This window comes from Plasmodium fragile, assembly GCF_000956335.1.
Source record: "Plasmodium fragile strain nilgiri unplaced genomic scaffold supercont1.16, whole genome shotgun sequence".
NCBI classification, from domain to species: Eukaryota; Apicomplexa; class Aconoidasida; order Haemosporida; family Plasmodiidae; genus Plasmodium; species Plasmodium fragile.
This window is the reverse complement of record NW_012192596.1, coordinates 198,309-224,638: the sequence shown is the minus strand read 5'-3', so window position 1 is coordinate 224,638 and position 26,330 is coordinate 198,309. Positions and strand designations below refer to the sequence as shown.

The following is a 26,330-nucleotide window of genomic DNA, read 5'->3' as shown; positions in this document are numbered from 1 at the left end:
TAGCATTGTGACGCCAGATGGCAATTAAAACAGGACGCGTGTGTAACCCGCTTCACCCCTTAACCGTTAATACATATTTTGAATGTGCAACGTGTGGAGCGAGTTCAGTGAATAATAAAAAAAAAAAAAAAAGGTATATACATGCCGCTTTTGCCAACTTAGTGGGCTGTCCCATATTGTACCACACTGTGTCGAGGTGGAGAACTCATTTCCTCGCATCCGCAAGGGAAAGAAGCTTCAGCAATACATTTTTATACGCAATATTATATGCGTTCATTGTTCCCCTCCCCCCTTCTATGGCAACGCATTATTATTTTTTCTATCAACAAGTGCCACGTTTATCCTTAAAGACGATCGCCAACTGGGCAACTCTCATATACCAGCAAAAAAAAGAGGGGGAAGAAATCTGCCAAATGGGGAGGAAAGCCAAACAATTTCTTTCTACCAGCCAAAGGAGGGAGGAAATAAAGTCAAATTCCAGCACAGCTGTTCTACACGGGTTAATTCTGAATTTTGCAAACCGATGCGAACTGTAAGCGCCCTTGAGATGTTTTCTCCGCCGCAGGTTTTATGAGTACGTCATCTAGCGTAGAGCGTGTGCGGCGAGGCACATATGGCGAAAAGGGCATTCTTCCATATGGAGCATACAAGCTTATACATGCATTTAAGTAGCGTGCACATGCATCCCTGCGCAACATGAGCCAGCATATTTGGCGGCTACAATCCTTCATCGTGGAAGCCGCACGTCAGTCGGCGCTCCGCTTTTTGGGTGCCCCCCTACACGGGATTGTAAAATATAGCACATTTATAGAAAGCAACTTTTATATCTTTCCAAAATGATGCAGCGAAGAATTTCATTTTCCCCCTGTGGTTGAATTTGAGGCGAGTTTTTTTTTTTTTTTTTTTTTTTTAAACCAAAACGTGGTATTTTAAAATTGCGCGAACTTTATGCGCAAAGGATGTATTTCCCCAGTTATGAATATAGTGGCATGACTAATTATGTCATCACTGTGATAAATTTGTGGCTTCTATTCTCGCCAGCGAAGGGGGGAATAATAGCCTTTTTTTTTTTTTTTTAACCTTTACTTTTTGTGACCTCTTTGCAACATGTCGTTTGCAACAGTTCCCTTGTGAAAGGACCCTTCTTAACAGACCCTTTTTAAAAGGGCCCTTTTTTAACCGCCCATTTTTAAGAGTTCCCCTTGTAGCGATTCGCCCCATCCCCCGCCATTACATAGCTGTACACCCAGCGCGCACCTGCGAATGTGACCGCTGGGCAGACTTCAAGTGCGTGCAGTCTGAATGTACCCATCTGCTTGCCCACCATCGCGCAACGTCGAAATCGTTTGCTTTGGCGAAGCAGATGCGCACAAAAGGGATACATGCTCAAATGAACGAAAGAACAAGAAAGTGTTGTGAAAAAAAAAAAAAAAAGAAGAACTAACGTGAAACGCAAACCGCATGGCGCCGGACCAAACGACGCAGAACAAGAATGAACAGGATCCAGTGGAGGATGTAGACCCGTCAAACCTGAAGAGAAAAAGTGATGGGTTTCTCTTCAGAAATTTTAAGCGACTCAAACAGAAGCTGCAGGGGAATGAAGGCGACGAGGAGGAGCAGCCAGATCATCCACCTGAGCAACATCCAGACCCTCAGACGAAACTCTACGATGGCGTGCAAATCTCAAACAATTTCAAGCACAATAAAAAAAGTAAAAAAATTATTGACGAGGACTATGAAAGTGACTCGGAGGGAGAGGAAGGGGGTGGCAAAAAGGGAACTGATAAATCGGCAGATAGCCGTAGGAAGAAGCCCAAAGGTGTGAATGAACACCAGGGCAAAAGTACGGCGAAGAAGGGAGGTGAAGAGAAAGGTCAGAACGAGGTACACGAAGAAGAAGAAGAAGAGGATAGTGGTGAAGAGGACGAAGACGAGGATGCAGGCAGCGGCGATGATGAGGAGGAAGAGGACGACGACGCGGAAGAAGATGAAGAGGAAGACGAAATGAAAGGATTCATTGTAGACAGCGAAGATGACGAAGAGGAGGAAGACGATGATGATGATGAAGAAGAAGGGAAAAAAAAAAAAAAAAAAAAAAAAAAAAAAAAAAATTATGATTATTTTGAAAACAAAAGCCTAGACGAAGAAGACCTAGAACTAATCGCAGAAAACACAGGAATGCAAGTCGTTAGAAATGAAAAAGACACCAAGCATAGGAGATTAAAAAAGATTAAAGACTTACAAGGTGGAGACCACGACGACGATGATGATAATGATGATGGAGACGATAACTTGTATGCAAATAATGCAAAGAGCGATAACATAAGTGAAAACAAAATCGACCGCTTAAGGGATAAAGAATATTTTATTGATGATAGCGAAACAACACTGAAGAAGCAGAAGGTGGATCAGAAAAACGATTTGTTCAATTATGAAGACAACCAGTCTGATGGTGACGAGAATGAAAACGGCGTAGGGGAGGAAGAGGAGGAGGAAGAAGAAGAAGGGTACCCAATCTCTTCCAACAATATGTACAAAACAGACTCCTACATCCATGACATTATTAGCCAAACGTTTGGAGACGTTAATACTGTCCTGGATATCATCAATGTATCCCCTGCGAAGAAGAAAAAAAAATACGATTACGAAAATGAGGAGGAAGACGATGAGGAGGAGGAAGGTGAAGAGGAAGAGGAGGAGGACGACGAAGAAGACGAGGATGACGACCACGAGGAGGGACACCGTGAAGGTCATGAAAATGACAATCTGTTCTCTGGGGACAACCTTCTGGACGATGAGGAGGAGGAAGAAGGACCCAGGAGAATTAAAAAAAAAAAAAAAAAAAAAGCGGTCAGCTTTTTCGATCAAATTAATCAAGACATGAAAAAGAAGGGCTTGGAGGATGACTCCGATTACGACCCTGATGTGGATGAGGAAGAACATGAGGGGTATGTCTCGGAGGAAGGAGAGGAAGAAGACGCCACCGACTCCACCGATGACGAGGACGATGAAGAGGAAGATGACGAGGAGGAGGATGACGATGGTGTGGATGACGCACCTGATGAAGACGACGAACTGGACGGAGGCAGCGACAGCGACCGCGAACTCTACGAGCGCGAATTCAAGAAAGTATGCGATGAGGAGTACGACAAATTTGAAGAATACGAGGAGTACGACGATTTTGACGAGTTTGATGATCTGCCCTACTACGAGGACGCCATAAGGAAACGCGACAAGTATGGTGAGGGGAAAAGCGGCAAGGTGAAAAAGAAGAAAGTTTTAAGCATCCTAGATGGAAGCGAAAAAGGGGAAGAAGACGACGAGGAAGAGGAAGAGGAAGGGGACGAAGAAGTGGGCGAAGGGGAAGAGAAAGAAGTCGACGCAGAAAATAAAACAGCAGTGGAAGAAAACCAGATGGATCTGTTCGGAGAGGAAGACATGATCGAGTCCAAGGAAAAGTCGGCAAAAACTGAAAAGGGAAAAAAAAAATCAAAAAAGAAAAAGAAAAAGAAAAAAAAAAAAAAAAAAAAAAAAAAATTAGATATAATATCAAACAAATGGAAAAAAATCGCAGAACCAGATGAAAGACTCAATCAGTTATTAACAAAAAAGGATGACCTAATCAGGTACTCCGACACCCCAGAGAGGTTCTACTTCTCCTATAAGAAAAGAAAAAGCAAACTAACCAAAAAGTTGTTACTCATAGAATCCAAGTGGATAATACAAAAGCTGAAAGAAAAATATCCTAATTATTTCACCACAAGAAATATGGAAAAAATGATCGAGCAAAATTACGACAACACGTACAGCCATATAAATGTACAGGAATTTCTAAGTGATAATTTTTTATTAAAAAAATGTATCCTCACATTAACCTTATTAATAAAATATAAAAATGAAATTCCATTCATTTTTTTTCACAAATTTTATTTGATCTCTCCCCCATTCAATTTAAATATACTGTGGGACATATATGAGTTGGACAAACTCTGGTATAAAACATTCATGAAAATGAATAAGCTAAGAAATAGGCTCAAGTTGTTAAGTACTTCCTATAAGATCCATTCCAGTGTATTTGATATACTCGATAAGACCAATGACTTGTACTATGAGGACATCAACATATATTATTTTTATGCTAAGAATGATATGTTTCGGGGAATGAAGATGGAAGAGGAGAATGTGCAGGGCAAACACTCCTCCATTCTTTGCATCAAGGAAGACGGGGAAGGAAGCGGCCATCTGGCAAGCGCAAATGGTGCTAGAACAAATGAAGATGTGTCCATTACAACATCTGCCATAAGTCCAGGAAAGGAAAAAAGATATGTCCATTCTGGGGGCACAAATGATGAAGACTCTGAAAATGAAAATGCAGCCGATGACCTCTTTGGGGATAAACTACTCGAGGAAAATAGCTCAAATAAAAATAAGGAAAAAAAGAAAGTGATGAAGAAAAACGCAGAACCAAAGCTATATAACGAAAAAAGCGTCCCAGGTTTACTCTTCCTCGAGTATGTAAAAAAAAATAAATTTAACATATGGGATGACTACCTCCTCACCACAGAACAGTTTTATGAAAACATGGCTTACATGTATGACCTAATAAAGGATCAAACCATTTGGCCAGCAGAGCATGCAGAGGGTGAGGAAAAGCAACACCACTACGATGAGTACAAATATGGGGATAGCAAAAGTTACAAGTATGAAAAACATGAAGTGGACGCGCACCATGGGCAAGCGACAGATGGAAAAGCGACACATGGAAAAGAGAAAGATGGAAAGGACCAATTAACCACCTTCACCTATAACTGCTCCATGATTAAACATATGGTGACAAATGTACCGGACATATACGGCAACGATGTGAACAATCAGAGCCACATGGAAGAGTGGTGTAAGTCATTCTTCACTCGAGAAGTTTCAAACAATAAAGAGATCTTCAAGACCCTCATTTGTTACTACGCCAAACTCTTGGCTTCCCACCCCTGTGTGAAATACATTTTAAGATTTTTCTTCCTCAAATATGCATCCCTCACAACTGTCAGCACTAGCCAAGGGGAAGTACACATCGATGTCAGTAGCCCAGACTACTTCTCCTTCCGGTTGTTTAGGTTCCCTGTGCATCACTTGCTGTGCGGCGAATATAAAGTGGGGAACGACGCCGGACGTAGTGGGAGCACCGACGTGAGTACAAGCGATACGACCTACCGCGCCTCACACGACCCCTGCTACGTACACAACTACAATGTAAACATGTTCAACACCCAGCTGGACGAAAGCGAAGTCAGTATGGACCTCAAGAAGAGAGAGTTAGAAAACTACTACACCAAACACAAGTACAAACACATCTATTTAGAAATTCTAAAAAACCGAGATAACAAGTTAGTGCACCTAATTATCCACCCCATATTGCCACAAGAAACCGTGCCGTGGAAAACGGAAGATTTTGTAGAAAGAGAAAAATGTAAAAAGAAAAAAAAAAAACCAAATGATCGAAATTTAAAAGCATACTTGGAAAAGGAAAAAAATAAACTGGCCAAAGCGGAAGCAATGGACAATGAATGGATCAACAACTTACTAAAACAATTGTCCTACGCCTACTGCTACAATGATCTTGAAGACACCAACGTCTTCGTACATGTGCAGAAAAAAATCTTAAATAATTTCCTCTGTGTAGAATTATTGCCCCTCTTTAAAAAAAACCTAGAAAATTTGCTACTTGCGAGTGCACAAAACTGGCTCATGGTCTACATCCATCAGTCCTTCTATCTCACCCTCAATGTGAAGCCCATTAAAATTTACAAAAATGCAGAGGAAGAAAAGGCCAAACTACGAAATAGGAAAAGCAGCACAGATCTAAGTATGGATCGACGAAATAGCAAAGACGATGATAATTATTCTTCAGATTATCACAGCAGAGACTCCTACACTAAGTATAATGATCGGGACAGCAAGCATCTCCACCATGGAGTGAAGAAAAAGTTTTACAGTGATGAATCTTACACCAGCAGTGGTGACGATGATGATGGTGGGAAAAAGTCCAGCCGAGTGCACAAGGAAGAGAAAAAAAACAAAAAGAGGGAAAGCAAATGGGGAGACACTGACGAGGTCACGAATGAAACACAAAAGGGAAACAAAAAAGGAGGCACCAATTGGGATCTCGGTGCTGATCAGGCTACTGATCAAGGTGCAGACCAGAGCGCAGATCCCAACTGGGATCATACTACGGAGCAAAATGCAAAACACAAGTCGGCTGAGCGATCGAATAAGTCGGAACTGTTCGACTCTTCGCACTCCGTTGAAAGTGAGGAGGAATACAAATCGGAGGAAACAATGAAAGAAAAAAAAAATGCCTACATGAAGAATCTGTACGATGATGATAACTACTCGGACAAATCTGGAAAAAGCTACATTTCTAACAAACCAGACGAAGAAAAAAAAAAACAAAAAATTCTAAAAAGTATAAAAAAAAATCATAACGTATACGAAGTGGTCTCCATAATATGTGAACCCATAAATTATGGGATCAGACTACACATAATAGCTTGCGACATCTACGGTGATATTGTCGAGTACATCTACCTCGACAATATATACCTAGATATTGCTAAAAAGGAAAAAATGCCAGTGGAGCAGGAAAAAATTACACAAGATATTAACATATTTAACAACTTCCTTAAGAAAATCAAACCAGATGTCATAGCCGTCGGGGTTAGGGACGTGTACTCCTACCTCGTCTACTCGTACGTGTTAAACTTGGTCAATGGAGGAGCAGGGGGCATGGACAAAAGCGCACACCTCACGAGTAGTTCCCCCCATGTGGCGGGAACACATGGAAAATACGTGGTAATACCAGAAAATCTGTACATCCCAAGCATAGTAACGAACAGCCAAAAGTACAGCGCAGATTTGACGAGCAAATACCCCAGGGAGGCTTTACTCGGTCTGTCCCTGTGCCGCTTTGTGCAAAATCCCCTGTGCGTAGTTATATCCCTTTTCGAAGAAGAAAACAAAAACATGTTTAATATTTGCCTACACGATTTGCAGAAATATATTTGCAGCTACAAATTGGAAGCTCTCTTCCACAGAATCATAGTAGATGTAGTAAACAAAACTGGGTGCGACATTAATTTTTTGAAGAAAAAAAAAAAACACTTGGGAGTCATGTTAAGTTACGTCGCCGGATTAGGTTTACGAAAAAGGGAAGAATTAATTAAACTTTTGCATAACAGAAATTTGAGTACAAGGGAGGATCTACTAACCCTATCTTCAAATAAGAATCTAATAGGAAAATGCATCTATCGAAACTGTTCCTCTTTTATTAGAATTATTGGACATGGGGATGAGTATGTGGAAGCACTGGACAACACGAGGATACACCCCCTGAATTGCTACGACATTATTCAGGATCTGTTCAAAAATGTCATTGACACCAAAAAAAATAATTTTTTAAAAAGCACCTACGACATTGTAAATTACATTATTAATAAAAAAAAACTTATTCGAAATATGGAAATAAAAGATTATTCCAGACGATTCTATGATGATAAGAAAATCTACATTTACCCCTACCTCAAGTTCATTCAAACGGAACTCATGTATCCTTATAAAGACTACCGTTACAACTACGAGAAAAAAAAAGAAGAAGAATTGTTCTACCTAATAATTAATGAAAAAAAAGAAAACCTAGCCATTGGATCTGAAGTTGTGTGTAAAATGGACTACCTGAACAAAAATAATAATTACATTAAGATAACAATATTACCCTACAACATCAAGGGAATCATTACCGACTCAAAAGAATTCTTAAGACAACTAAGAAAATATTACATGGACAGGATGAACCTAATTAACTCCAATTTAGAAAATATAAACTCTTCACATAAAGGACACCACCATTATGGACATAACAACAATTTGAAGGACCCTGAATATATTAACAACTCCGTGCTAGGTGAATTAATCAAAGGAAGAATCTCTTCCATCAGCTACAATATGTATAACCGATTCGAAACGAACTTTCACGTAGTCGTAACGGAAGAAAACATGAAAAAAATTAAGGAACAAATCTTCATGGACAATTTAAAAGGGCCAATCACTTATAATTATCTCTCTCCACTGGTCGAGCTAGACATACAATACGACACAAACACGTTCATACAAAATCATTTTAGAAAATTAAACGACAATGAAGACGTGGAAGATTTTGATGAAGAAGATGAGGACGACGAAGACCAAGCGGAGCAGAATCAGTCGAATCCACATGGACACATGGCAAACCGCTCCAACGCAAACAGTAGACAGCAAAAAATGAAACTCAAAATTAAAAATAAAAATAAATACTACCAAAACAAAAAACTTATAAATCACCCTCATTTCAAATTATGGAATTATCATGAAGTGCGTGCATATCTTAAACAGACCAACATTGGAATTGGGGAGTCCATCATCTATCCCTCGAACGAACTCAACAAACTATACTTACATGTAAAAACCTCAGATGACCCTTTCATTATAGCCAAGTTTACTGTGTACGAGAAAAATATTCAACATGCAGGCAACACTGCGAGTGCCTCCCTATATAAAAACATGCAGGGCATTCAACAAGTGTACCTTATAAATAATGAACAGTTCCATTCCATTGACCAAATAATTTCCCTCTTTTGTGATAAACTAAAAAAAAATCTAATCGAATTATACAACCATCCAAAGTGTAAGAGAAAAAAACAGTTGGAAGAAATTAGAAAAGAATTGTCACAAGAAAGTTTACTCAAACCGGAACACATCGTCTGGGCCCTTATCCCACCCATTCCATTCCCGCCAAAAAAAAATGCCAACGAAAATGATAAAACTCCCATTCCAGACTTTAACCCGCTCCGATTTACCCTCATGGTTATCCCCCCACATAATCACCACCAACAGCTTTACGCAAATTATAACAACGACCATCATCCCAAGGGCCACTTCGTGCTACAGGACTCCATCTACGTGGACCACAAATCCTTCAAACTGTGGACCAGGGCCGAGCGCAACTTTAAAAATCTTATTAATTGGTGGAAGGAGAAGGGGTACTGGAACAGACAGAACGAGCGCCAGGAGTACATGAACGAGAAGAAGAGAAAGATGGAGGAGTACCGCCGGCTCCGCGGGGGAAGACCTTAAAAAGGGGGGGGGGGGATTACAAGCCGACTGAAATGGCACCTACATTTGCGCCGTAACGTATACAACCTCGATGTGATACCTACCCAAGGGGGTACCGCCAACTGTGATGAAAAAACTTAACCGTAGTGTGCGTAGAGGACTGTATAGGCCAGTTTCTACTGACTCGCCCCTATTTTGTGTGCAATTTCCTGATCACGAATGAAGCTCAGAAGGGGAATATATTTGTTCCTCTCTCCTCCCTTGCGCGTCGTGCTTTAGCGCGTGCACATGCATTAACATACATTCTCACGGGGAGAGCATTTGACGTATAGTGTATTTTTCGTGCAACGGAGCCGAAGCTTCGTCGCGCCAAGTCGCTTAACACACATTTTTAAAAACCTAAATGAACATAAATAATGTCTTTTTTTTTTTTTTTTTTTTTTTCAACTAGCCATTTTTTTTAAAAAAAAAAAAAAAAAAAAAAAAAAAAAAAACAGCCAACTGATGTATTGAAGTTGCTAAATGGAAAATAAATAACAATGCGGTTTTTCTTACAAACAAAATTAACATTAAACAAATTTGAACTATCGTGCAATAGCTAAAAAGTGGAAACACTTCTTTACGCATGTGTGTTAATATTGGGACAAGCATCATCCATAGCAGCTTTTATTCTTATTCCCCTCTTCCATAAGAAAAACTTGACCGTTTTCAAACACACCTCCGCAGGCGGGACGTAAAACGACATCGCTCTAGTTCCCTCCACGTCCTGATATGGGACCCTCTTCGAAGGACTTTGTCCTATAATATAGGAGGAAGCAGAGCAGCGCAAGTTTGACCTTGTAAATATAGTTTTAAAAAAATAAAATAATAGTAATAATAATAAAAATAAAAGCCACAATGCATTTCTACACAACTCAGAAACCGTTGTTACCGCTTTTGCGTTAATTCTTCTTTTGTTTTGCTGCACCACGATATGAAGAAAGGTGGTCATTAAGGAAATGCACAATTTTTATTTTTATAGTAAACATTCTCTAATCCTCACGCATTTGTGAAGCGCATTATATTTCGCTAACAACAAATAATGACAGTTCCTCCAAAGGTGAACTTCTGCAGAAAAAAAAAACCTATTTGATGATTTTTCCTCCTTTTTATTCGTAGCAGTTAATCCTTCTCTCCATATAACCGGTTAAATGCACACATTGGCATATATGTGGAGATCAATGTTGACCTTGATAAATGCCCACACACATGCGCACTTCCCTTGATCCATTTTCTCCTGCCTCTCTACAACGCGCCTGTTGTGCTTATTGTTCTATACCTACTTTTCCACCCTTGTCCGCGTTGCATATATATATGTAGGCGTTTAGTCAATCTGCCTCTTGCCGGCGTAGTTTTCAAGCAGCAGTTTTAGTTTAGGTTGTCGTGCGAAATGGCCTAGTTTGCTGAAATAAAACGGAGTAAAAAATAAACGCACTTACTTCGTTTATCTATTTTTTTTTTTTTTTTTTTTTATTTTAAGAGGAACAACATAAATAGTTACATGCGACTAACGGGAGAAATCAGAAAGTAGTTACCTTTAAAGTGAAAATACAATTTTCCACCATTTTATTATAAAAAAAAAAAAAAATTTTTCATATTTGTAGTAAACAGATATATAAGGCCAAAATTTTCAATTTTTATCTTTAGTGGGGAGGGTAAAACACATCGCCGTTTCCTCTCCTTTGGAAACTTTGTCCCCACCCTTTTAGGGGAGTTTTTCTAAACCTAGTTACCTGTTATTCTTTACCCCCCCTTGGCAAGGCCACCCAACATATATTCATGAACTATTCCTAAATGTCATTATAGCAATATCATTTTTGCGTTTTTCAGCCGTTCTCTTTGTTTCTCCGTACTGCCCCTTCCTTTGTTATATTGCTTCCTTATCTTGGGTATATTTTTCTCACCCTGTTTTGCTTCACCTCAGCATTTTGCTCTGATTTGCCATTTTTTTTTTTTTTTTTTTTTTGCTACTTTGGCTAGCTTCGTACAGGCTGTGCACCTAGGCAGAGCTGCCTTTCTGCATAGATAATTTTTGCCATCACTTTTATTTTAATTTGGCCACTTTTGTCCCCTTGTTTTCTTATTTGTTTCCCCGACCTCATGCATGCTAAATTTCCTGTGCACACATCCCCCTGTATGTATGTTCCCCCGTGCAAGGGTGTAGGAGTGCGTCGCACATATACATCCTTTCCCCCACGCACCCCACCGTGTCCGGGTGTGTTGATACATATAATTGTAACCACCCGTCAGGCAGGAAGGCAGAGGCACATACCCACCGACCCCCTGTAGTTCCACAGGAAAAAAAAAAAACATTAAATGGGTATTAGTAAGAGCAAGTTCATTTTATTCGCCGCCTTTTTATACGTTCTCAAAAATTGTGTGATCCAAATGACCAGCATAGTTGGTCATCGAGGATGTGGAACCAGTGAAGCGGGCGGTACTTCCCCCTACCCGGAAAATTCATTGTACTCATTTAAGAAAGCAGTGGATGAGAACATTGATGGAGTTGAATTAGATGTATGGCTAACCAAGGACAAGGAAGTTGTGGTTATCCATGGCACGGAGGATGGGCTACTTGGACACACCTTACTATACGATGAAGATTCAAAAAATAAACACATAGAAGAATTAACAGCTGAGGAAATTCAGAGCTATCATTTTAAGGAACCATGGATCTTAACCAAAGGGAAGCAATTTTATCAACAGGGTTCCACCGCGTCAGGTGTATCCAATGTACAAATAGAAAACGTCGCAACTAACCATGCGGAGGGAGAAGGTGTAATTAGCCACAACAGTAACATCGTCTCAAATTATAACAGCGGTCATGATCAAGGTGGACATTCTCACTTACATGGTGTGAAAACCCTCACGAAGAATGTACAAGAAAATGTAAAATTCGCTACCCTCAGTGAAACTGAAAAGAGCAAGAAACACATGGAGTACGCAGATTACAACCAGCCCTACATAAATATGGATGAGCTTGATGAGCTGGAAACAATGCTTAACGAAAATTCTCTTCAGGATTTGTTTCCACAGGAACAGGAACAGGAACATGAAGAAGGAGCGGAGGGTCAACTACACAAATCGTTCACAGACAAAACGAGCACGCAAATGAATGACCAACTGTTAGAGGAAAAATTTATTAATTCCATAAAATGCAATTACTGCAAAGACCTCTACACAAACTACGTAATGAAAAAAAATTATGACTTGAAGAAAAAAAAAAAGCTGTTCATATTTTTATCAAAGTTTTCTCACGTACCACTTTTAAAAGATTTATTAAATTTGTATAAGACCCAAATAACTTACGACATTGAGCTGAAGGGAACACAAGAAGATTTGGGAATTCACCTACTGGACATACTCGAGAATTACAAAAATTATAAAATCAAATTTAGCTCATTCACATGGCTACTACAAAATGGACAGATGAAAAAACAAAGTGAAGAAAAAAATATGGGGGAAAATTCCCATGACAAGTTGCAACAAATCGATTTATTAAAAGCTGTTAGAAATAACAAATTAAATATCCCTGTTGCTCTGTTATTTTCAGACGATGAAGTAATGCCAAATTTTACTTCCATTTTCTCCACCATGAAGTATTATAATGCCCAGTGGGCACATTTTTCGTATAGATCCTTCAAACAACCAGTCGTCATGAATGGAAATGAAGGAAACCAAATCGTTATTCCCGCCAAGGACTTCTTCCAGACGCTACATAATAGTAATAAAAAAATTATGATTTACTGGGGCACTGAAGATAAGGATCAATACGAAGACCATTTGTTTTATATAAAAATGGGTGTCGACTCTCTATGCCCTAATAATATAGACATTGCTAGGCAGGCCCGTTTGCACGCTTCCTCAACGTGAGTGTAGCGCGAGGGAAGTGTGTCTCTCTTGAGAGAGTTTCCGCATCAGTTGGACTTGGATTTTCGTTCAGTGCGTGTTAGCTTTTGTTTACACATGCGTACACACACACATCGCCCAATAGGGCCAGTGAACACAACAGGCGGTTCCCTTTTTTACACCAATTCTTGAAACACCCCTCCTTAAAACATATATCCACGTTCCAGTTTCAATTTTTTTTTTTGTAATTTTTTGAATCCTGAAATTTTTAAGAAATATGACAAAGTGAGGGGAAGCATCAACACGAATGGCTAGTTGCTCCCTTTTCTGACTTTGCAAAAAAAAAAAAAAAAAAAAAAAAACTTCACCAGAGGATACCAACTCTTTAATTAAACTGTTGCGGTTATGAGAGATTGATGTGGTGGGCCCTCATGTAGGTTGCCTTCTAAAAGATGCCCCCTTTTTAGGCGTTTTTTTTTTTTTTTGGTGCGCTAGGTTATTTTTTTTTTTTTACCATGCCAACTGCCCCCAAAAGGAGCCGCTTCCCTCCGACAATGCTCTAACCAACCATCTCTTCTTGTAGAATAAAACGGCGAAACGTACATTTAGGATTTGTATCCCGATGTGCGTTGCCCATGAGGTTTAAGTTTACACAGGGACGGGACATACATCTGCAAGGAAGCTTTCCGTGTATGTATTTACACCGCTCAGCGTAGGAGAAAAAATGTCGCGATCGCAGAGTAACCCTACTCCTGTTTACACTTCGTTTCGTACTGTAGGTTCCCCATAATGAGTGGAAAAATCGCAAAGGCACACACCTCCCACTTGTTAAGGCGAACAAAACGAAAAAGAGGGTCAGCCCCTCTCTGCTCCTAAACCAAAAGAACACGCACACCGGCAGCCGACCGCTGTACTCTCGCCAAACTAAATGAAACTGAAATACTGGTGCTACGTATTTTATATAATCCCAAGTGTGATATGCATAAAATGGCGAAACAACCAGAGCGATGCTTTTTTTGTGAATTACGTTGACCACAATGTGGTAGGAACAAAAGGCGGGGGGAAAAGAAGGAAACACATTTGGCGTAGGGCATACGAAAATGGCAAAAGGGAGGAAGTGAACATTTTTACCAAGAGCGGAGGGGGAGGGCTATCCCACCTGTGCAGCAGCATGGGGGAGGACGACCACACTGGCTCCACCTCGACGTGGGAACCCCCCGAAGAGGATAACCAGGACGCCGCTAACAATGCCGCTAACCACGCCGCTAACCACACCCCTAACCACGACATTATGCACGACCCCAAGCCCGATGAAGACATTTTAAATAAGAAGGGCGCGCAGAAAGAAGTAGAAAAAAGCGTTGTCCCGCTAAACATGGATTGGATAAAAGTGATGAACCTGATCTACACCAGCAGAGACGTGGACGCGACTACGCTAGCTTTCAACGCGGCCATGTCGGCAGTGGAAAAAAAGGGCTGCCTGAAAAGCATGTTAGAGATATTCGAAATAATGAAAAAAAAAAACATAAAACCAGATTTGGTGTCGTACAAGCTACTGCTGCGTCTATGTGAAAATTACCACATGGGGGAGCACGCGGAAATTTTATTTGACGAAATGGTAGAGACAGACAAGTTGACTCCCACGTACGAAATTTACGCTCTCATGATAAGCTGCTTTGCCAAAGCGGGGGACGGACACAAGGCGGTCGAATTTTTGGAGAAGCTCCGCAGCGACCCCATGGTGGAGGAAATAAACAACTGGGGGGACGACGTTACGGGTGATGGCCAGAATAGCGGTGATGGCGAGAACGGTGCTGATGGCGGGAACCGCGTGTGGAAGGATGCCTTTGCGGAAGAGGCCACCACAGAAGACGACAACGCAAAGGAGGAAGGAAACACCTACACAAATCAGTTTAAAGAAATAACCAACAAGATCAAACACATCGAAAAGGGAAGCAGCAAAATCCAGTACAGCGAATACGCCAATGTAATCTTCGCATGCAATATGTCCAATTTACCTGAACAAGGAATAAAATATTTTGAGGAATTATTAAACACAGGAAAGTACATGCCCTCTACCCTCCTCCTCGAAAGCATATTCGACCTATTGGCAAAAAATGGAAATTGTGACAAGTGTCTTGAGTATTATAACAAACTGAAGGATGATCAAAATCTTAAAAAATATTTAAATGTTAATATCCTAAATAATATTTTAAAAGCATTAAGTGTGCATGCAAAAATTAACATCATCGAACAAGTGTGGAAAAATGAATTCGATGATTTAATGTTAAGTCCAAATGCTATTTCTTATGCTTATATGTTGAATGTGTATAGCATTGTCGATGATTATCAAAAGGCCTTCAATCTTTTTAAAGAAATGCAAATGAAAAAATTATTAAGTAAGAATAATATTATTCCCTTTGTATATACAATTAATGCTTTTAAAAATTGCGGAATATATAATTACGCCATTTATGTTTTGAGGGTAGCTAAAATGATGAATGTATCATCAGAAGATTTACTAAAGCTTTACAATGACGCCATGATTGCTTGTATAAATTGTAAAAAATACGACGTGGTCATTTCGCTTTACGCTGAATTAATTACTATGCAAGAAAAAGGGACGCCTTCTCTCGAAATCAACATCAGCACTCTTGGCTTCGTCCTCTTGGCCTTTAAAGAACTCAACATGCGCGAAGACTTTACAAATTTGAAAAATTTAATAATTCAGAAAAATTACAAGTTGACTCCGCTCTGCAGCAAGTTGATTAGTGAAGAGGCCGATTGATGAGGCGGCTACACACCCTCGCACATGTTACCCCTCCGGGGGGACTTGCTTCGTTGCGCTCCCTACCCCACCCTTCTTGTTGTACTTGCGCAGAAACTGGATCTTGCGATTAATCAGTTTGGCATTGTGGCACTCCGCCTTTAGGAAATTCAAGTCCACCTTCAAATCGTTAATCTCCTTGAGGAGGAGCGAATTCTCGTTCATCATCTTTATCTTCTCCGTGCGGAAAGCCTCCGACTCCTTCTGCAACTTGTCTTTCAACACATCAATCATATTCTCCAAATGTTCCTTCTGGCGCAAGTATTCAGAAAACACATTTTTCGTGTCGTAGTTCTTCACGTCATTCACCTTGTGGAACTTATTGTACAAATTCAAGAAGGACGCGTTAAAGATTTTCTTATCATGAAGGTGCAAATAGCACTCCTTAATATGCTCCTGTAAATTCTTCAAAATTTTTTCATAATTTCCAATCGTTTTATTATTACATACCAAATCATCATGCAAAGATTTTATCTTCATTTTGTATTCGTTAATTTCGATCTGCAAGTTGACTGTTTTTTTGTGGTTGTTTTCAAAGCACTTTGACATTTCTTCAATTTTTTCTCTCATAATTTTTATTTCTGAATTTTTTGGGGCTAAATTGGACTCTAAATCTTTTATTTTTTGTGACAACACGATTTTCAACTTTTCCAGTTCTTCATTTTTTTTGTTCAAGTTGGAGATGTCTTTGTTCATGCACTCGATTTCGTCGTCCTTCTCCACGAGGTTGTCCTTCAGAGTCGCCACTTCGCCCTTCAGGTGGTCAATGCTCTGCGGGTGGGGGGACAAAGTGGGCATCAAACAAAGTGCAGACACATACGACGTGACCGAGGTACACACAGCATACATCGCAACGCACACGAAGCGACCGATGCACACACGGAAGACATCACGACGCATGGCGACGCGCACAGGAAGATTTCCCTCCACCCCGTGCGCAACTCTCACCTCCTGCAGCCGCTTCGCTGTGATGTTGTTCTTCACAAACTTCTCCTTCTCCAGCTGAATGCTCTCCTTCAGCTCGCCCTCGATGTGCTCATAGAGCTTGAACTTTCCCATCAAGTCGTACTTGTCCTGCTTCAGCTCGCCAATCTGCTTCTCATACTTCTGGGATATGAGCAGGATCTCCTCATCCACGTCATCCTCAATCTGTTTTATGTACTCCTCCTTTTCCCTCTGCAGGTTTTCATACTTCTCTTTAAGGCTTTCTATAAATTCGTTCTTCTTCTTCACTTCCTCGTCTTTTTGCGCGATCAGTTGTGTCACCTTCATTTGGTGCTCCTTTTTCAGGTCAAGGATTTCCTCTGTCGATTTCTTTTTATATAAATTGAACTCTTCCTGAATTTTCAAAAATTTTTCCTCGCATATTTTGTTCGTTAAATAAAATTGGGCATTTAGCTGATTCACAAAACAGGTGTGCTTTTCCTCCAACTCGTACAAAGATTCCTTACACGTGTTCTCAACTTTGTCCTTTTCCTTGATGATGTTTTTATTTATCTTTAGCAGATTTTTTATTTCTACATTTTTCTGCTTATCCAGTTTGTTCATCTCCGACTTGTGAATCGATTCTCTATTTTTCATTTCCAGTTCCATTTGGTTTTTCAGATTTGTAATTTTTTTTTGTAATTCCAAAAATTCTTTATTTTTTTTCTGTACATAGTAGAAGTCAATCAAAATATCGTCGCCTTCTTTTTCTTCTTCGTTCAGAACATAATTAGTTTTGTTTTCTAGGTCATATAGGAGGAAGTTATTTTTCATTTTACTCTTCTGCTTGGGTCCCTCTAGACCGTCATGAGCGCTTCCTTTTTCACCGCCTTGTGTGTCCCCCTTTTCTGTATTCAAATCGGACAGATTTAACTTCTCCCCCGTAGTGGTAGCTCCGGTAGGGAGAACACCGCCGTTGGAAGAAGCTTCCCTTCCATTTGTATCGTCCGTTCCGCTAGGCACTTTCCCCTTAGACACCAATTCTTCGCTGTACACATCAGTGGTGTCATTGGCGCTACTTAAGAGTTGCCCCTTTTGCAGTTTTTCCCCTCCCTCGTGATCACCCTCCACCGCTCCACTGGCCACATTTCCAACCTGTGCACTGTTTGTAATTTGCCCTAAAGAGGAAGAATCATTTTGAAACAAAAAAAAAGAATCCATTTTTTCTATCGAAAACATATATATAGAGCCATCCCTGGAGCAGCTAAAAAGGAGCTCCCCATTTGCATCTAGCTTCAAATTAACACAATTCAAAATGTGACAAGGAATTTCCAAATACAACCCACAAAGAGGAAGAATATAAAATCTTATTCTGCAGTAAAAACCATTATAAAATGAGGCAATAAGAAATTTATTTTTATAAACCAATATTTTATCTACCACATATTCTGACTCCAACACACACTCCAATTTAGAATTACAAAATTGTTTTATAGTTTTATCATCACAAGAAACAAAAACATTTTTCATTTCATTTGTTCCAAGGTTGTTAAAACTTTTATACTCACTTCCATACTTGGCACTATTCGGAGTATTATCATTATTTTGTTTATTGCTTTCTTTTTTTTTATTTTTTTCGTTTAAAATTTCTAAATCAATACTTAAAAACTTGTTATCCTTCTGCATCAGTTCCATATTTTTGTTTCCATTATTGTATAAGGAGTACTCAAATAGGTAGCCATCCTTGCCAATCGAGAAGATGGAGAAATCGTTACAACTCCACACCAAGTCGGTGATGTAATTCACATGAGACTTTAATACATATAACAATTCATACGTGTAAGTTTTGTATATATAAATGGTAGAAATTTTGGAAATGGCCATGAAACTTCCTCCGTTGGAAAATTTGCAACAGGAACAATTTTTTAAAAAAAATTCTTTTTTTATTTTTAACTTATTATACAAAATGTGGAAGAGTCTTAACTTGTCCGTGAAAGCCACCAGCAGTAAATGACCTGAACAATGAATGGACAAATGTAACGGTTCGTTGTTAAAAGAGTTAGACATCACCACTTCCTTCTTCTTGTAGTTGATCATTTTTATCATGTTGTCGTCGTAACATAGGATGATCAGCGGCGGCTTCATGCACACATCGAAATCGTTTATCTTCGAGGGACTTACGTCCTCCAGTACCGTGTCGATGTGCTTATCGTAGTGCTTGAAGGCCGCCTGGCTGCCCATGTCAAGCGGCGAGTGATCATCACCACATGTCGGCGACGGGTCACCACATGTTAGCGACGGGTCCGCATTCAACCCGGACAGGTTATCTCCCCCCAGCCCGTTGTACCACTTGTTGCCATCCTTGGCAACCTGTTCTTCGCCCCTCCCCTCACTACACCTCGCCCGCCACATGTCGAACTTCTTCAAGTTCCCATCCTGAGACAGGAAATACAAAAATTTCTCACAAGGGGAAACCAAGCAGTAGCCACTCATCAAGGAGGAGAAGTTAAATTGTACATAATACTTCGACATGTAGCACATGTTGGTGCTCACATCAGGGGATCTCTCATAAATATGCACCCCTTCATAATCGAAGAGGAGAAAACCCCTCGAAAGACAAGCCACTTTTACAACCTCCAGACGACTACTCATATGCTTGTGGTATATCTTCACATGCTCCTTCTTAACATCGTAAAAAATGAGATGATTATTTTTGTTCGTCAGGAGTAGAATGCCATCACTCAGCCAACAGCAATTGGTGAAATTACGGTCAATTTTTTCCAATTTTTTATTTTTTATTTTTATTTCTACTAAGTTTCTATCGACGTTATGGTAGAGCAATACGTGTCTCTGGGTGGGTGGTCCCATTGGGGGCCTCTTCCCCTCCGCCTTGTGTCCCTCCTCGACGGGGTCCATCTGCTCGGTAGTGTTGCCATGGCTCTGGCCAAGGGTGGTGCAATCGGCAGTTAAATTGGCATTCACTTGGCCAATCACATCACTCGTCGCGCCGCTCGCCGCGCCGCTGTTAACGCCACTATTCAAAGCGCACACCGAGAGCAGCGCAATGTATGACGAATTCTGCGCGTTCAAGCAAATTTCACAATAGTCCCCAAAAAGGGAAGGCGAAAAAATTTTGCAAAACATTAACTTTTCATGCAGCCAGTCGTAACAGAAGAAAAGGCTCTTGGTACTTCCATTCGTTAAGCAATACAAATATTTATTTTTTGAGGAAAATGAAATGTTCATAATTTTACATTCATTGTCTGCAAGTTCTAAGGTTAACCTTTTCACGAGCTTAGAATTGTTGGTGTATATGGAAAGGAAAGGTTTCCTAATGGACCTCTCCCCCAACACCAGGAGCTTCCTATCATTGCTTATCCCCAGACATACAATCCCGTAACTGCTTTCATCGCTAAGTAGAAATTTTTGTTTTTTCTCAGATAGGGAGTGAATGACTCCATTGCTTCCTATGCAATAGAAAAAGCAGTTATCGTCTAGTAAATAAAATGGGTTCTTTATGTTCCTGTTTATCCCGTATGCATATATAGCTTTGGTGAAATAAGTTTCTTCTTTTTTTTCAAAGGCATACATTTTGCCAAAGCTTTTCCCCTCCTTTTTTAAATGTTTTCATCTAGGTTTGTATACACATCTACGGTGAGACGGCACGTGCGACGATCTCTTTTTCGTTCCGGGCGACAATTGCGCAGAGGTACATCAGAAAAAAAAAATAAAAAAAAAAAAAACACATAAAATTGACTTTATACACATTTGGGAAATCATTCCATTTCGTTTTACTTGTCCTTAATTTACACTACTTTTTATATCATATATCCGTCGTTCTTTTCCCCTCCCTGTGTCCCATTTTTTTTTTTTTTTTTTTTTTTTTCCGCCTCCCCTTTCTCTGTCTACTGCCCATTCACCCAAATGGCAGCTACGGACGACTCCAAAAGAAAGAAGAAGCAGCTCCTATAAGAATAGACGCAGCTATTCCTTTCTGTCCATTCCCCTATGTGTGCTTCTCCCAATATTCGCATTATCCCCCTTATGCTAATTTCGTAACGCTAAGGAGAGTACCCCATTAAGAGAGTCTACTGCGCGGAACACACTAGATACACTCACTTTTCACACACACAATGGGTCGCCTCTTTTTTTTTTTTTTTTTTTTTTTTTCCTTCTCCCATTTTCCGATAACTGCGCACGTTGACTGGGTACTCCATTGTCCCTAGCCTCGCATTAGTTGCCATTCCAACTGTAAGTTCACATCTCCATTTTTACTTTTTTTCCCCACTTGCCCAGAATGCAATTTGTATATATATGGCCTCCACCTTGCCCAGCGCCACAATTCTTGGCCTCTCTAAATGTTTCACGCTTATGGCATTTCCACGTGCTACACTTTGTTACGGCAAAGGGGAGGGCGACAAACCAAAGTCATTTTTACACAATTATTGGTATAGCCGAAAGGGCGGTAAGGAGCATAACAATTTAGCACCCCCTTTTTTCCCACTACTCTCTTTTGTAATGTCTGCATATTGGCTTTCTTGCAGAGATGTTAGTCTAATTTGGTTAAGTCCAGTTAGGCTTGAGATAGCCTGTTCCCTCCTTCCCTGAGCTGCTCTCAGGTTGTGCTGTTCTGCACCTTGTAAAACGTGTTGCATGTGCACTCACGTTGGTACACGAAATAACCTCATTGGGTGCACGCCCCCTGATCGGTTCACATAAAAGGGATGCTTTTTTTTTTTTTTTTTCCCGCATTTGTGGTAGTGACTTGGGAAGTGCAAGAATAAAATGTGCATTCACCAGGTCGGTCATCAAGCACCCTTAGGGCAAAGCCTTACGGGGCGGGTGTACGTTTATCCAGATCAACTTTCTCTGGCCAAGGCGATCAACCCTGTCACATATGTAACAGCCTGACTGTGCACTCTTCCCCCGATGTGGGCTTTAAAAAGGATAGCTTTTCGTTTAAGGGAAAAACCTTGGGACTAGCCAACTAAATGGAGATTAAAAAAAAAAAATAAATAAAAATAAAAAAATAACCAAAAAAAGAAAAAAAAAAATATGCCAAAAGGAGAAAAGGAAAAAATGGCAAAAACAAAACAATGTAATTCTGTGTAGTTGTAAAACCCCACCTTCTCGCATCTCCAATCTTGGGGGCTTATTCTCACCCGGCCCAAGGTGTGCGCGGCAGGTTGTTTACCAAAGCAGAAAAAGAACTTTCGCCACATACGGGAATGTTGGGTCCCATCTGAGCAACGGAAGTGATTTGCGCAAAGCCAGGTATTTGGAATTGCTGAGCAGGCTAGTGGTGAGCGGCCTAAAAGGTGAGAACAGCACCCCCACCCCACCCCACGTGCACACATTTTCCCCCCCTAAAGCACACGCATGTGGCCATCTCCCTCCAATCGATAATCAAACAGGAAATGAACGCGATTTACCTCCTGCTCTTCATGCTCACGCTCAAACTTGTGGTAACCATACATACAAGAACCAAGCCCAACTTCCTAAACAGCACCTACCAACTGAACAAATGCAACACACTCCACCTAAGAAAAACCTGCGGGAAAATCAAGCCAAGAAACAACAAGCTATTCGTGTCCCTATTTGACGAATATGATGAAAAGTGCATAAGGGCACTCATTATGGCCAGAGAAGTGGCCAAAAATCACAACGAAAAGGAAATCCTATTAAAGCACCTCCTAATTGCCATCATCAGAATTGACTCCAACTTGGTAAAACATATTTTAAACTTTTTCAATATATCCCTAACGACCTTTCTAGACAAGCTAAATAAGGAAATGAATAAAAAGGAGGGGGAGACAAGTAATGACACCAACCAGGACAAACAAAATAACCCCCCAGGAGACTTACCTCAACAATGGGAGAATGCAATTGAGGGGACACCAACAGATCAGCATCCCCCCTCTTACAACAACACAAAGGATATTGCACATGGCGAAAAAGATTATCAATCGAACGAAGACCCAAATGGAGAACACAAACTGATGAGTAACTTCATCAACAAACACATTCAAGACATAGAAGACAAAATTAATCAACTGAAAAACCTCGACAATGGACAGAGTGACATTTCGACCGAGGTTGATGATGTGGATAGCTCAGTGGAGGGGACAGACGACAGGGATGAAGCAGCTAGGAAACTCATTCGTGACGCTGCGAAACGCGTTTTAGGAGCTCACGCAGGAGATCTGGAGGATCCCCCCGATGGACCGCCCCTGCTAGATCAGGCAACCCCAGGCGAGCTGCCCGACGAGTTTTCCAGCGATGTGTCCAAGGAGTTGTCTAAGGAGTTGTCGAAAGAATTTTCAAACGAGTGGTCAAAGGAGATGCCAAACGAGGTACCGGACGAAAAGGGAGACATCAAATTTTCTGAAAACTGCAAACGGGTGCTTCACAACGCGGTGCTAGAAGCAAGGAGGAAAAAAAAAATGTTCGTCAACGTCACTGACATACTAATCGCCCTCATCAACATGGCACAGGAAGATGAAAACTGCGAGTTTTTAAAATATCTGAACGAGCTCAACATAAGCGTTAACGATTTGAACAAGGAACTAACTAGATACGACGAGCAAAATTCCTTAGCACCCCCTACGGGAAAGCCAGGCCGTAACTTCCAGCGAGATGATGATCAAAATGCTAACCATGCAGATAAACGTGAAGGAAATGGATCTCCCATTGAAACGATAGATAATAGGGATGACGATCAGCGAATGCGGAATGTAAACAATGAAAACACCAATCACCACTTTATGAACAACCTAAACAATGATTACCTACACCAAACGAGGGAATTCAAAAACTATGAAGAAAATAATTTCCCATCCAATAGCAAAATTTTTAACTCCTCATATGTGAAAGATTGTCTAACCGATATGGTTCAAGCAGCGTATGAAAAAGGACATGAACATTTCTTTGGAAGAAAAAAAGAAATAAAAAGAATAATAGAAATATTAGGAAGAAGAAAAAAATCAAACCCATTACTGATTGGAGAAAGTGGAGTCGGAAAAACAGCTATCGTAGAACATTTGTCTTATTTAATATTAAAAGATAAAGTACCATATCATTTGCGCAATTGTCGAATTTACCAACTCAATGTAGGGAATATTGTTGCTGGGACAAAGTACAGAGGGGAGTTTGAAGAAAAAATGAAACACCTCTTAAATAATATGAACAAGAAAAAAAAAAATATTCTTTTTATTGACGAAATTCATGTTATTGTGGGTGCAGGTAGTGGGGAGGGATCGTTAGACGCTTCCAATTTGTTGAAGCCATTCCTTTCCTCAGACAATTTACAATGCATTGGCACCACGACATTTCAAGAGTATACGAAATATATCGAATCGGATAAAGCTTTGAGGAGACGATTTAACTGCGTCCCTGTCAAGTCATTCACCTCAAAGGAAACTCTCCTCCTACTGAAGAAAATTAAATACAATTATGAAAAGTATCACAATATTTATTACACAAATGATGCCCTCAAATCGATCGTTACGCTCACGGAGGATTATCTGCCCACTGCAAATTTCCCAGACAAGGCCATAGACATCTTGGACGAGGCTGGCGCGTACCAGAAGATCAGGTACGAAATGTTCATGCGCCAGAGGCTGCGCGATGAACGTGCCGCCAAGGCGAATGCAGAGCAGGCCATTACCCAGGAGGTGAACGGCACGCAGGTGAATACCGAGCAGCAGATAAACGAGCAACAGGTGAACGACACGCAACTGAGTAGCGACGAGCTTCCACCCGAGACGGTACCCACTCCTGACGCCCAACCCACAGTCACCGACCAAAACAGAAATGTCGAAGCACAAAATTACCTCCACAACATGCACATGAAGTACGTCACTTCAGACGTTATAGAAAATATTGTCAGCAAAAAAGCTTCCATATCATACATAAAAAAAAATAAAAAGGAGGAAGAAAAAATTATAAAACTCAAAGAAAAATTAAACAAAATTATAATCGGACAAGAAAAAGTAATCGATATATTATCCAGGTATCTCTTCAAAGCTATAACAAATATTAAGGATCCTAATAAACCTATTGGCACCTTGCTACTCTGTGGGTCATCTGGGGTTGGAAAGACGCTCTGCGCCCAAGTCATATCCAAATATTTATTCAATGAAGACAACCTAATCGTAATAAACATGAGTGAATACATAGACAAACATTCAGTGAGCAAACTGTTCGGAAGCTACCCAGGGTATGTAGGTTATAAAGAAGGAGGAGAACTAACCGAAAGTGTAAAGAAAAAACCATTCTCAATTATACTCTTTGATGAAATTGAAAAGGCACATAGTGAAGTGTTACATGTTCTGTTGCAAATATTGGACAATGGAGTTCTAACAGATTCGAAGGGAAATAAAGTGTCTTTCAAAAATACCTTTATCTTCATGACAACCAATGTAGGGTCAGACATTATCACAGATTATTTCAAACTCTATAATAAAAATTACTCAAATCTAGGCTTCAGATATTACGTTGGTAAGAAGAAAAATAGCGAGGACATAGATACAGCTTCCCTGCCCAACAGTCAAGTCCCTGCACAAGTTAACACTGCAGATAATTCAGTCGTAGCGGACGAAGCAGGAGTAAGCAAAAACAATGAGGCAGACATGCAGATAAGCCAAAAAAATGACCAACACGTGGAGAACGCCCCTACCCATAAACCAAACAGCTACGAAATATTTGAAGAAAAATTACGAACCAATAAATGGTATGAAGAGTTACAACCAGAAATAGAAGAAGAACTGAAGAAAAAATTTCTTCCAGAATTCCTAAACAGGATTGACGAGAAAATTATTTTCCGACAATTTCTCAAAAGAGATGTTGTTAATATTTTCCAAAATATGATTGAAGATTTGAAAAAAAGAATTAAAAAAAGAAAAAACTTAAATTTAATTATCGAACCAGATGTTATTAAATATATTTGTAGTGACGAAAATAATATTTATGACATGAATTTTGGTGCCAGATCTATTAGAAGGGCACTCTATAAGTACGTCGAGGATCCCATTGCTTCCTTTTTAATCTCTAATTTTTATGAACCCAACGATTCTATTCATGTTTCTCTGTCCAGCGATAACAACATTAATGTGCAGTTGTTGAAAGCGTCCGTACACCAGCTTGTGTTGTAAAGCCGTTCATCAGTGTGTCCCTCCGCTTTTATACCTCCCTGCTCCAAAAAAGGGGTGAAGGGGGGTAGTTCACACTCTATTTGTTCCGCTACACATATGCAGGGCTGCCAGCGAATTCGCCGTGCAACTCCTCCATACGTATGTGCACATCAAGCCGCTTCACTGCCAGCTGCACACACATGCACTTGCAAATAATGTGAAGCCTAATTTTTATCACCAACCCACCTGTGTGTATTTAATTGTGCCCCCCAAGCAAAGGTGCTTCTACCGTCACAGCTCCCATCGTATTTTTCTTGTTTCCTTTGTTTTTTTTTTTTTTTTTTTTTTGTTAAATTGGTAAGCATTCTGCGCGAATTTTTTTTTTTTTTTTTTTTTTTTTTTTTTTTTAATTTTGACTA

At 40.1% G+C, this 26,330-nt stretch overlaps 5 protein-coding genes across 5 annotated transcripts; 4 read left to right on the top strand and 1 right to left on the bottom strand.

Annotated features, from left to right (window-relative positions):
* Window positions 1–1,461: 1,461 nt before the first annotated feature.
* On the top strand, window positions 1,462–9,162 carry AK88_01802 (uncharacterized protein; the record flags this gene model as incomplete). The annotated part of the gene is made up of 1 exon (XM_012479437.1): window positions 1,462–9,162. The coding sequence occupies one exon, from the start codon at window positions 1,462–1,464 to the stop codon at window positions 9,160–9,162; it is 7,701 nt and encodes a 2,566-aa protein (XP_012334860.1).
* Window positions 9,163–11,496: 2,334 nt separating this feature from the next.
* AK88_01801 (uncharacterized protein) lies at window positions 11,497–13,053 on the top strand (the record flags this gene model as incomplete). The annotated part of the gene is made up of 1 exon (XM_012479436.1): window positions 11,497–13,053. One exon carries the CDS (start codon window positions 11,497–11,499, stop codon window positions 13,051–13,053), a length of 1,557 nt encoding a protein of 518 aa, XP_012334859.1.
* A 904-nt stretch (window positions 13,054–13,957) lies between these two features.
* On the top strand, window positions 13,958–15,817 carry AK88_01800 (uncharacterized protein; the record flags this gene model as incomplete). Its single annotated transcript, XM_012479435.1, has 1 exon — window positions 13,958–15,817. The coding sequence occupies one exon, from the start codon at window positions 13,958–13,960 to the stop codon at window positions 15,815–15,817; it is 1,860 nt and encodes a 619-aa protein (XP_012334858.1).
* Window positions 15,818–15,844: 27 nt separating this feature from the next.
* On the bottom strand, window positions 15,845–20,371 carry AK88_01799 (uncharacterized protein; the record flags this gene model as incomplete). The annotated part of the gene is made up of 2 exons (XM_012479434.1): window positions 15,845–16,627; window positions 16,805–20,371. The coding sequence occupies 2 exons, from the start codon at window positions 20,369–20,371 to the stop codon at window positions 15,845–15,847; spliced, it is 4,350 nt and encodes a 1,449-aa protein (XP_012334857.1).
* Window positions 20,372–22,197: 1,826 nt separating this feature from the next.
* Window positions 22,198–25,932, top strand: AK88_01798 (uncharacterized protein; the record flags this gene model as incomplete). Its single annotated transcript, XM_012479433.1, has 1 exon — window positions 22,198–25,932. One exon carries the CDS (start codon window positions 22,198–22,200, stop codon window positions 25,930–25,932), a length of 3,735 nt encoding a protein of 1,244 aa, XP_012334856.1.
* Window positions 25,933–26,330: the final 398 nt, after the last annotated feature.